At 40.2% G+C, this 12,297-nt stretch overlaps 1 protein-coding gene across 1 annotated transcript in view; it reads left to right on the top strand.

Annotated features, from left to right (window-relative positions):
• The window catches only part of LOC140197213 (interleukin-6 receptor subunit beta), an 82,011-nt gene that overhangs the window by 31,417 nt on the left and 38,297 nt on the right, over nucleotides 1-12,297 (top strand). Inside the window, exons 6-7 of the mRNA XM_072257140.1 lie at nucleotides 4,392-4,524; nucleotides 7,542-7,624. Coding sequence (XP_072113241.1) covers nucleotides 4,392-4,524; nucleotides 7,542-7,624 — 216 coding nt within the window. The remainder of the gene's footprint in view (nucleotides 1-4,391; nucleotides 4,525-7,541; nucleotides 7,625-12,297) is intronic.

Raw genomic sequence — 12,297 nt, 5'->3', positions numbered from 1 at the left:
AACAGTTATTATCCTTCAGCCATCAGGATCCTGATCCCAGCGTGGGTATCTTCACTCACCACAACACTGAACTGATCATTACACACAACCCATGGACTCAATTTTGAGGACTCTACAACTCATGTCTCTAGTATGTGTGTATGTATGTAATTATCTAGTTATTTATTGTTGTTCCATTGGTGTTTGTCAGTCTTTGTGTGTAATTTTGCATTGATTCTATTGTATTTCTTTATTCTACCGTGAATTCCTGCAAGAAAATTAATCTCAGTGTAGTATTTGCTGACATCAATGTACATACTTAAATAATAAGTTTGCTTTGAACTTTGAATGACACTAACAGGGAGATGATGATCCAGACAGAAGGAGCACATGCTCCTGTTTTGTGATGAGAGCTTTGTAGACATTAAAGGTAAATTTTCAGCTGGAAAGGTAGGTCCAATCTTAATTTAGTATTTGATTCCAAGCAAATATGCTTGTTCAACTGAGATTACGAGCTCAGAATTCCAAATATGGAATTTTAAACCACATTCATTTCATTAAAAAAATGAACTGCTACAAACTAGAATATTTATGTGCAGAGCAAATGCGCATGTGAATTTTAAATACATAGCAATGGTTGAGCAAGATGGGGCTTTTCTCTGAGCGAAGGAAGATGAGAGGTGACTTGATAGAGATGTACAAGATGATAAGAGGCATAGATAGAGTGGACAGCCAGAGACTTTTCCTAGGGCAGAAATTGCTGATATGAGGAGATATAACTTTAAAGTGTTTGGAGAAAAGTATATGGGGGATGTCAGAGGTACAGTAGGTATTTTACAAAGGGAGTAGTACGTGCATTGAACTTATTGCCAGGGGTGGTGATAGAGGCAGCTATATTAGAGACACTTAAGCAACTTTTATAGAGGCATATGGATGAAAGAAAACTGAAGGGCTCTTTGGGAGGGAAGAGTTAGATTGATCTTGTAGTAGGTTAAAGAGCTGGCATAACATTGTGGGCAGAAGCGTCTGTATTGTGCTGTACTGTTCTACACTCATTGGTTACTTTGTAAGGTACATCTCTACATCTGTTCATTAATGCAAATATCTAATCAGCCAATCATGTGGAAGCAACTTGGTGCATAAAAACATCGAGGCATGGTCAAGAGGTTCAGTTGTTGTTGAAACCAAGCATCAGAATGGGGAAGAAATATGATCTAACCTAACTTTGACTGTCTAATGATTGTTGGTGCCAGACAGGGTGGTTTGAGTACCTCAGTAACTGCTGAACTGCTGGGATTTTCATGCCCAACGTTCTCTAAAGTTTACAGAGAATTGTGAGAAAAACAAAAAACATCCAGTGAGCAACAGTTCTGTGGGCAAAAATGCCTTGTTAATGAGAGAGGTCAGAGGAATACGGCTAGACTGGTTCAAGCTGACAGGAAGGCAACATTAACTCAAAGAACCATGCTTTACAACAGTGGTGTACAGAAGAGAATCTCTGAATGCATAAAACATCGAACCTTGAAGTGGATAGGCTACCGCAGCAGGATAGCACACCCGATTTCACTCCTGTACCTAATAAAGTGGCCACTGAGAGTATGTTCCATGTTAAAAACAATAAGATGATATGTCTCAAAAAATCCTCATGTACTTGGTTTCACGTTTCATTTTTCTGGCAGGTGATAAGTTGATGGCCTGTTTTACAATCCATCTGATTTTCAGCTTCATTTGAGCTAGTGAAAGCATATTATCAAACAGAGTGCATGACAACTCTCAGTCTAACAGAGTTCTGACTTCTTGTGTCAGCATGCAATTGAATGGGGATAATTACATAATAATACCCCAACAATGTTAAATCAAATGCTGGGATTTATTGTTAGTAAGACAGGATGCAAATAGTAAAGTTCATAATATCATGTCCACAGAGGCCTCATTCTCCTTCAGTTTTGATCCTTCATACAAATAAAGATATGAATCAGGAGGAAATGTAGGCCAATCAGCCCCATGGGTTTGATTCATCAATAGGGTCATGGCTGATTGATTATAACGGCGGTCCCCAACCATCGGGCCGTGAGGAAATGATTTAAGTCAGCTGCACCTTTCCTCATTCCCTGTCATGCACTGTTGAACTTGAACATAGGGTTGCCAACTGTCCCATATTTGCCGGGACATCTCGTATATTGGGCTAAATTGGTTTGTCCCGTATTTCCCCCGCTAAGGTAGAACATTCCTATGAAACCGTTCGTGCCGAAATGGCGTGAAGCGAAGAAGCAATTACCTTTAATTTATATGGGAAAAATTTTTTGAGCATTCCCAGACCCAAAAAATAACCTACCAAATCATACCAAATAACACATAAAACCGAACATAAATAACACTGACATATAGTAAAAGCAGAAATGATATGATAAATACACAGCCTATATAAAGTAGAAATAATGTATGTACAGTATAGTCGGGAAGATGAAGGCAAAATCAATTTGTGGGGGGAAAAATCGGCACGTACGCACATATGCACATCACATGCGCACACAGGTGCCCCTGCAAGGCTTCATGGTCATGGTAGTTTTTCCTGGGGTAAAGTGTCCCAGGATTTGACTGCTACTTTTGTCCCTTATTTGGGAGTGAGAAAGTTGGCATCCCTAACTGTAAAAGACATGTTGATGTGAGTTTAACCCTACTTGAACACACCCCTCCCCAGTCGGCCGGTCCACAAGAATATTATCAATGTTAAACTGGTCTGCGGTGCAAAAAAGGTTGGGGACCCCTGGATTATAATATCAATTCTACATTTGCGGTTACGTCATGTAATCTATTACCCTTAAGTTATCAAGAATTTGCTGAGTTCTGCCCTAAAAATATTCAAGGCTGTGCTTCTACTGCAATTTGAGAGAGTTCCAAAGTCTCCACCTATAGGCAACACCCATGTTGGAGGCATGTCGTCAGGGACACCAGCATTTTGTGTGTCTGTGTGTGTGTTGCTGTGGATTTCCAGCACCTGCAGAACCTCTTGTGTTTCCAAAATTTCGCAACTCACTGAAGAGAGAAAAAAATAATGTCATAAATGGATGAAATCTTATTTTAACCAGTGGTCCTAGTTCTAGATTTTTCTATGTTAAAACATCATGACACATCCACTATTCTAGATCTCATACATCCGACTACTTGCAAGCATATTTTGTGTGGTTGTATCTTTTTTTGCCTGATTTTCTATATGGGCTTGCAGCGTTGTATATGTGTGGACTGGGCCTCAAGCCGCAGTGCCTGGGGGGGGAGGGGGTGGAACACAGCATCCTGGCTGGAGGAGTAAGGCTCGATTGTAGTTGACCATGGATTGGTGGCATGAGTTTTTAAAAATTTTTTATTGATATTACTTTTGTGTATCTAATGTGTGCTTTGTGCAGTACGTGATTGTACTTTGTTTTGCACCTTGACCTGTTTTAATGCTGTTTCATTTGGCTGTATTCATATATGGTTGCAATGACAATTAAATTTGAATTGAATTGAATTTAGTAAAGTTACCTCACACTCTTCAAATTTCCAGTAGATTTAAGTGCAGTCTGTTCAAACTTCCTTCGTAAGACATCAAGCCATTCCAGATATTATTCCAGTGGACCTTCTCCGAACCACTTCCAAGACATTAATGAATATCCATTTTCATATTTCATTCAACATAGAGGGAGCCCTTTTCATCCATTAAGTCAATGCTCAGTATTCCCCCCAGTGATTTTCCTGTACTCTATCCTATCTCAAGTATTGTGCACATCACTGCAGATGCTTTCATCCCTACCCTACACGTCCTTGCAGTGGAAACGGTGAGGAGCTTCGAGTTTGTGGGTGTCAACATATCAGAAGACCCATCCTGGGTCCACAGATGCAGCCATGCCAGCTTCTCTACTTCTCTCTGCCAGGGAAGATGATATGAGCAGATAAATAGGAAGGTTGTAGCATCAATGGAGCAATGTATTTTCATTTCATTTTTAAAATCTTTTTATTGATATATATTTTAATCTACAGCTATAAAATACAGAAGTTCAACAAATTAGTATATATATAATTAATAAAGCTGAAGAAAAAAACTTATATAAGCTAATGAAAAAGAAATATTTTATATAAGAAAATGAAGGAAAAAAGAGAACCCCAACTAACTGAAAAAAAAACCCACTAACTACAAAACAAAAAAAAGGAAAAAAAAACATTAGGAACCAACTCCCCTTGACATCAATGGAGCAATGTAAAGCTGAACATATCCTTATGTTCCTTATCCTATGTTACTTAGCAAGAATGGGCTCCAAGCACAGGGAATTCATCATCACAAGTGAAATGCAGCCATTAAAATCCTTAAAAAGACAAAAAAATATAATCATGAATTTTGGAGCAAGGACACATTAATTATGCCAATATTTCCAAAGTTAAATTTTACAGATTCCGAAGCACTTCGTGGATTGGAACCACAGTCTGCCTATGATTTTCAGGTACGCTGCAAAACCATGGCAACCAGCAGCATTTGGAGTCTGTGGAGCAAAACGTACCACGTTCCTCCAGGTATGTAAATACGACATCTGAAATGCATATTTAAATATTTAGCCCATTTTTTTTGTGCAGATTGATAGACTATTACTTGATAACAACATCAAGGCATACGAGTGAAAGGTAGTTAGATGGTTTTGCAGTATAAATCAGCAATTTAAAGGTTAACTTCATTTGTCGACAGAAAAATGCATTGTCTGTGTCAAATCAATTCAGCAAGGATTGTGCTGAGTAGCACGCAATTGTAGCCACGTTTCCAGCGCCAACATAGCATGCTCACATTTATGAACCCTAACCATACTACTTTAGAACCGGAGCACCTGGAGGAAACACACAGTTGTGGAGGGGGCATATAAAATCCTTACAGACAGCAGCAAGAATTAAACCCCGGTCTTGTAGATATCACTGTAATAGCATTGCACTAACCGCTAAGCTGCATCTTTATTTTAATTCTATGGGCTATAATAACCCATTGAAGAAGAGAGGGCAAGCTCCTGTCTCTTTGCTCTACCAATTCTCGTGCTTCCCCAAAATAAGTCAAGTGTGTCTGCGTTGATTTTAATATATAAGCTGGTGCTTTCGGGGCGTTTTGTGACAGAGATGAATGAAAGAACACCCACTGATGAACATACGAAGCACAGTCTTTTGCTAATTCACTGTTCATGCTTTCAACCCTTAACTGTGCAGTTTGAATGACATAGACCTTGTGTTATGTCGTACTATCATGTGGGATGGGTGGGGAGCAGAATGGGGACAGAATACCACCACCCAAGGTACAACTGGAAAAGCTTTGATAGCTTTGGATACAATAGGGTCTCTTAAGAGCCGCTTAGACAGGTACACAGAACGTAGAATAGTACAGCACAGTACTGGACCTTTGGCCCACAACGTTGTGCCGACCCTCAAACCCTACCTCTCATATAACCCCCCACCTTAAATTCCTCCAAATAGCTGTCTAGCAGTTTTTTAAATTTCACTAGTGTATCTGCTTCCACCACTGACTCAGGCAGTGCATTCCACGCACCAACCACTCTCTGAGTAAAAAACCTTCCTCTAATATCCCCCTTGAACTTCCCACCCCTTACCTTAAAGCCATGTCCTCTTGTATTGAGCGGTGGTGCCCTGGGGAAGAGGTGCTGGTTGTCCACTCTATCTATTCCTCTTAATATCTTGTACACCTCTATTATGTCTCCTCTCATCCTCCTTCTCTCCAAAGAGTAAAGCCCTAGCTCCCTTAATCTCTGATCATAATGCATACTCTCTAAACCAGGCAGTATCCTGGTAAATCTCCTCTGTACCCTTTCCAATGTTTCCACATCCTTCCTATAGTGAGGCGACCAGAACTGGACACAGTACTCCAAGTGTGGCCTAACCAGAGTTTCATAGAGTTGCATCATTACATCGCGACTCTTAAACTCTATCCCTTGACTTATGAAAACTAACACCCCATAAGCTTTCTTAACTACCCTATCCACCTGTGAGGCAACTTTCAGGGATCTGTGGACATGTACCCCGAGATCCCTCTGTTCCTCCACACTACCAAGTATCCTGCCATTTACTTTGTACTCTGCTTTGGAGTTTGTCCTTCCAAAGTGTACCACCTCACACTTCTCCAGGTTGAACTCCATCTGCCACTTCTCAGCCCACTTCTGCATCCTATCAATGTCTCTCTGCAATCTTCGACAATCCTCTACACCATCCACAACACCATCAACCTTTGTGTCATCTGCAAACTTGCCAACCCACCCTTCTATCCCCACATCCAGGTCGTTAATAAAAATCACGAAAAGTAGAGGTCCCAGATCCGATCCTTTTGGGACACCACTAGTCACATGAAACTTAGAGATGGAGCTTAGGAAAATACTATGTGCTAGGGAAATTCTAGGCAGTCTCTGGAGTAGGTTACATGGTTGGCAGAATATTGTGGGCAGAAGGGCCTGTAATATGCTGTAAATTTCTATGTTCTATCTAAGCCCACACCCTGGTTTGGCCAACTGTCAAACTAATTGATAAGATTGAATATTTCTCAGTAACAGATATTCAAAACTTTGATGTTGGGGTTTAAACAAAGACATTAATGAATTTTCCATGCATTTTAATTCGCTAAACAGAAAGTAATCAGAGGGAGGGTCACTGCATGGTTAAGAATAACCTGCAGCTAGATCTTGGCAACATTACTTTCTGTCAAATAAATGAGCACAAACACAATGTGCATTTCACCTGACATAATGTAGCAATGCGTTTCATTGGCATGGGTTCACACCTGTAAGTCTGTGTAATGACATAGAATCAAACTATGAGAAATATGAAGTGCCAAGCTATAGGGTGGGCTGTAAAAATATGCTGAAATAATAGTTAATGTTGATATTAAATTATACTCACTCTGCTAGGAAAAACTGTAGTGACAATCAGCCATTTATAATTAATTGCAAATAAAGTTGTTTAGATTTTGTGAAATATACCTGAATTAATATTATTTATGTAATTCAGCTACAAGGGAATTGCAGTTTTTTTTTACTACTGTGCAGTTTCTGTTCAAAATGGAAATATTTACTGTATCTTCAACTATTCTTAAAGCTTTGAGCAAAACTAGTGGCCAATAGCACACGGAAGAACAAAGTACACGCAGAAAATGAAAGCTATTTTTCATCACGGGCTGTATCTTTCATCTATTCCAGTGTGAAATGTATGTAGTTTAGCAATCTGGAGGAAAAAAGTAATGAAAAACATTTTTATATATATCAAATCACCAACCACAAAGTTTAAACAAATGTGATTTTTGATATTTCATGGAAGGGGTATCTTGGAGCTGTTTTTAGCCAGAGATTATCCTTGAACCTTTGAACCTTGAACCACCTGTAGCAAAAGGACCATAGGGACTTCCCCTGTTTGGTTCAGCATTGGAGGATAGCCAAATATTTAACGGGGGTTAGACTCGAAGATATCCTGAGTGGCACAGTGGCACAAATCATTAATGAGGATTTCTTTCATTGGGACATTTTTTAAAAAAGTTTTCTTTTGCTTTATCACAGATCTAAACAAGCCACAGATTTATCCACCAGTCACAAAGCCATTACAGAAAACAGGGATACGTTCGGTTCTCTTACGTTGGAAGGTACGTATATTCGTTTCAATGTTTCTGTTCAGGTCAATGTAATTATTAGCTCGTGGAGCTACTAAGCTCAGTTGCCCTGTTAATTAGTTATACTGTAGTATATGTGGGGAAGTAAATGCTTATGAGGTGTTTAGTACAGAACATCTTCACCCCAAAACAGGAATGACAAAGAAAGAGCAGTCAGCATCCAATGAGTTTTGATTTGTGCAGTGTTTAATAACTGGTGATGAACTAAAATCTCAGGAACAAAGAACACAAGTCATAAATGAATCAGAATCAAGTTTATTATCACTGTCTTGTATTCCACCAAATCTTGGAGCATGAGGTTACAATGGGGTAAAAGCTTGGTCCATTTTCCCTGGAGTGTCAGAGGCTGAGGGGCAAACTGATAGAAGTATCTAAAACTCTGAGAGGCATAGATAGGGGAGATAGAATTTTTTTCCCCAAGGCTGCAGATATTAAATACTAGAGGATATAGATTTAAAGTGAGAGAGGGAAAGTTTAAAGCAGGTATGTGAGGCAAGTTTTTTACACTGGGAGTAATAGGTGCCTGGAACAAGGAAGAGGCATTTAGCGGATACCTGAACAGGAGTGAATCTGAGTCTGCTGGAGACTGGATAAAGCAGCTTGCCTTGGGGATAGAGGACTATGTACGTTTCTAGGGAGGAATAAGTCTGGTATTGCTGTTGTTGTTATGTTCTGTTTTGCTGTGTTCTACGGAGCATTATGGGCATGCTAAGTTGGCATTGAAATGTGTGGCAACTCTTGCAGACTTTTGCCAACCCCTCCCCTCCCCCCACCCCAGCACACTCTTGGGTTGTTGGTTATTAGCTCAAATGACACATTTCACTCAATGTTTCAGCGTACGTGTGATATATAAGCTTGAATCGTCAATCTTGGATCTTGGAATAGAGAAAAGCAGATCATGTACAGATGAATGGAATTAGTTAGATTGGCATCATGATCTGGAGGGTTGAAGGAAATCATCCTGTGATGACTGGAGCTGCTGGAATCTGGAAGAAAAAGCAGGCTGCTTTAGAAGTGCAAACAAGAGGAATTCTGCAGATGCTGGAAATTCGAGCAACACACATCAAAGTTGCTGGTGAACGCAGCAGGCCAGGCAGCATCTCTAGGAAGAGGTACAGTTGACGTTTCGGCCAGGTCCTGACAAAGGGTCTCGGCCTGAAACGTTGACTGTACCTCTTCCTAGAGATGCTGCCTGGCCTGCTGCGTTCACCAGCAACTTTGATGTGTGTTGCTGCTTTAGAAGTCAATGGGTCAGGCAACATCTGTGGAGGCAAAGGGATAGATGAGGTTTCAGGTCTTCAGATGCTGTTTGACTCATTGAGTTCCTCCAGCAGCTTGTATTTTACTCCTATATTTTATTGTTCAATGTTCTTTCTAAAATAATGATGCAAAGAACAAATAGTTTTCCTCTGCAGGTGGCAGTGCTGAATGGCATTTTGCTTTCCCAGTGTTAGGATAAAGGACAGGACAGGGTGGGGCAAAAACCTCTGGTAAAGGAAGGTAACAGAGCATAAGTAACAAATGACATCAGAAGAAATAAGAAAAAAATAAATTTCAGACTGAATCAGAATCAGATTTATTATCACTGACTTATGTATGTCGTGAAATTTGTTGTTTTGTGGCAGCAAGAGAGAAAAGTTACTGTAGATTATAATAAATATATAAATAATGCTAAAGAGGAACGGCAAGGTAGTGTTCATGGATTTATGGACCATTCAGAAATCTGATAGTGGAGGGGAAGAAGCTGTTCCTTACTCCTCAATGGTAGTAATGAGAAGAATGCTTATCCCAGATTGTCTGTATCCTTACTGATGGATGTGGCTTCCTTGAGGCACCAACATTTACTCATACAGTGTCTTGCCAGTTCACAGCCAAAGTTTAGTTACAAACAACTTTCCTTTCATTTATTTATCAAGTTGTTTGCAAAGCAGGCTACTTTTTCACTAAGAATGTGCTTGTGTAATGTTATCAACAGCACAAGGCTCCACACAATAGGTGTGATTTGCATTTTCAGTTGCGTATTTAAGGTTAGTGTGAAAATTGCTTGCAGTTCCATTCTTTCTATAAAATGCAAACAGCACTCCCTTTAGTGTCAAGTGCAGCTTGGTTACATGTAGGGTACTGCTTTGTCATATTCCACTCCACGGGCTGAAGGCATCCATTACAGTATTTTTTCATGTGGCACAGCGTGTGACTTCAAATCTTTGTCTAGATTGTCTTTGTGACTGGTCTCAGACAACATACAGTTTGTGTTTGAGATGGGCTTCCTTTAATTTATTTTTAAATCTTAAAATTTGTAGCATTTGATGTGATCATAATTCATAGAAGTTTGGTTTTATTGCTAAGACATCTACTAAATGATGGCTTATTACACCATGCTGTCATTCAAATATGTATCAGGGTGTAATATTGTACGTATTTTGAAATAAGGCTGCTGTTGAAGTTCACTTCAACTTAATTAGTTTGCTTTGACTAAGTTGGAGAAGAACACTAAACTGCACAACCAGTGAAGGAGGACTGGATCACATGGATTGCCATATCAAATTAGGGCCATGGATGGTATCTTGGGGTTGCTGTCAATTTCATGCTTTAAATAACAGAGAATGCTGACATCATCACAACCTGAAAATCTGAGCCAGTACTCCAGGAGGTTTTCTTCCCCGTCTTTGTCTGTCTAAATGCTGTACTTTGAAGTATGAAAAGTAATGGTGTACACCCAAGGGTTCTGAAGGAGGTGACTGAAGAGATTGTGGAGGCATTAGTAAAGATCTTTCAAGAATCACTAGATTCTGGAACACTCCAAAGTGGAAAATTGCAAATGTCACTCAACTCTTCTAGAAGGGAGAGACGCAGAAGAACGGAGACTAAGGACCAGTTAGTCTGACCTCTGCGGTTGGGAAGATGTTGGAGCCGATCATTAAGGATGACGTCGCAGGGTACTTTGAGGCACTGGATAAAATAGGCCATAGTCAGCATGGGAAAAACTTGCCTTACTAATCTGTTGGAATTCTTTGAAGAAATAACAAGCAGCATAGACAAAGGAGAATTGGTTGATATTGTGTACTTGGATTTTCAGAAGGCTTTTGACAAGGTGCTGCACATGGGACTGCTTAACAAATTACGAGCCCATGTTATTACAGGAAAGATTCTAGCATGGAAAAACCAGTGGCTGATTGGCAAGAGGCAAAGGATGGGGATAAAGGGAGCCTTTTCTGGTTGGCTGTCAGTGTCTAGTGGTGTTCCACAGGGGTCTGTGATGGGACTGATTCCTTTTACGTTATAAGTCAATGATTTGGATGATGGAATTGATGGCTTTATTGCAAAGTTTACAGACAATATAGAGATAAGTGAAGGGGCAGGTAGTTTTGAGGAAGTGGAGAGGCTACAGAGGGGCTTAGAAAGATTAGGAGAATGGGCAAAGAAATAGCAGGTGGAATGCAGTGTTGGGAAATGTATCGTCATGCACTTTGGTAGGAGAAATGAAAGGGTTGACTATTTTCTGGATGGAGAGTAAAATATAAAAAACTGTGGTGCAAAAGGACTTGGGAATCCTTGTGCAGGATTCCCTTTATATCAAGAGGACTAGAAAATAGAAACAAGGATGTAATGTTGAAACTTCATAAGGCACTGGTGAGGCTTCACTTGGAGTATTGTGAGCAGATTTGGGCCCCTTATCTCAGAAAAGATGTGCTGAAAGTGGAGAGGGTTCAAAGGAGGTTCACAAAAATGATTCCAGGATTGAATGGCTCGTCATATGAAGAGTGTTTGATGGCTCTGGGGCTGTACTCATTAGAATTCAGAAGAATGAGCGGTGACGTCATTGAAACCTATCGCCTGGTGAAAGGCCTTGATAGAGTGGATGTGGAGAGGATGTTTCCTATGGTGGAAGAGTCAAAGACCAGAGGACACAAGCTCAGAAGAGAGGGGTTTACTTTTAGAGTGAAAATGAGGAATTTCTTTAGCCAGGGAATGGTGTATCTGTGGAATTTGTTGCCACAGGCAGCTGTGGAGGCTAAATCTTTATATATATTTAAGGCAGAGTTTGAGAGATTCTTGATCAGTCAGAGCATGAAGGGATACGGGAGAAGGCAAGAGACTGGGGCTGAGAGGAATAAAGGATCAGCCATGATGAAATGGCAGAGCAGTCTCGATGGGCCAAATAGCCTAATTCTGCTCTATATCTTTTGTTCTTTCTTATTGCATCAACGTGCTGAACACAGGGTAGATCCTCTGAGATATTGATGTTGACTCCAGGAACTTGAAACTGCTCACTCTTTCCACAGCTGATCGCTCAATGAGGACCAGCATGTGTGTGGTCCCACCTTCCCCTACAATCAATTTGCTGAATGTGAGATTGTTGTTGTGACACCACTCAATCAGCCGACCTATCTCACGTTCCTGTACGCCTCCTCGCTGAGGGCTCTCATATCACATGAGACAAATTAGGCACAAGCATCAACATGTGACTATGGGGTGGTTTACAAGAAATATCTTTTGATTCCAACAGCAAAATTCAGCATGAAGTGAGAAGTACAAGTCACCTGGTTAAGAGTACAACTGGTTTGTCATTTGGAAGTACAATTATATTAAATTTGGGGAGAAAAATAAAAACAGTGGCCAAAACAAATTGAAATTAGATTCAGATG

Source organism: Mobula birostris, chromosome 5 (genome assembly GCF_030028105.1).
Source record: "Mobula birostris isolate sMobBir1 chromosome 5, sMobBir1.hap1, whole genome shotgun sequence".
In the NCBI taxonomy this organism is placed as follows: Eukaryota; Metazoa; Chordata; class Chondrichthyes; order Myliobatiformes; family Myliobatidae; genus Mobula; species Mobula birostris.
This window is presented reverse-complemented; position numbering and strand designations above follow the sequence as displayed.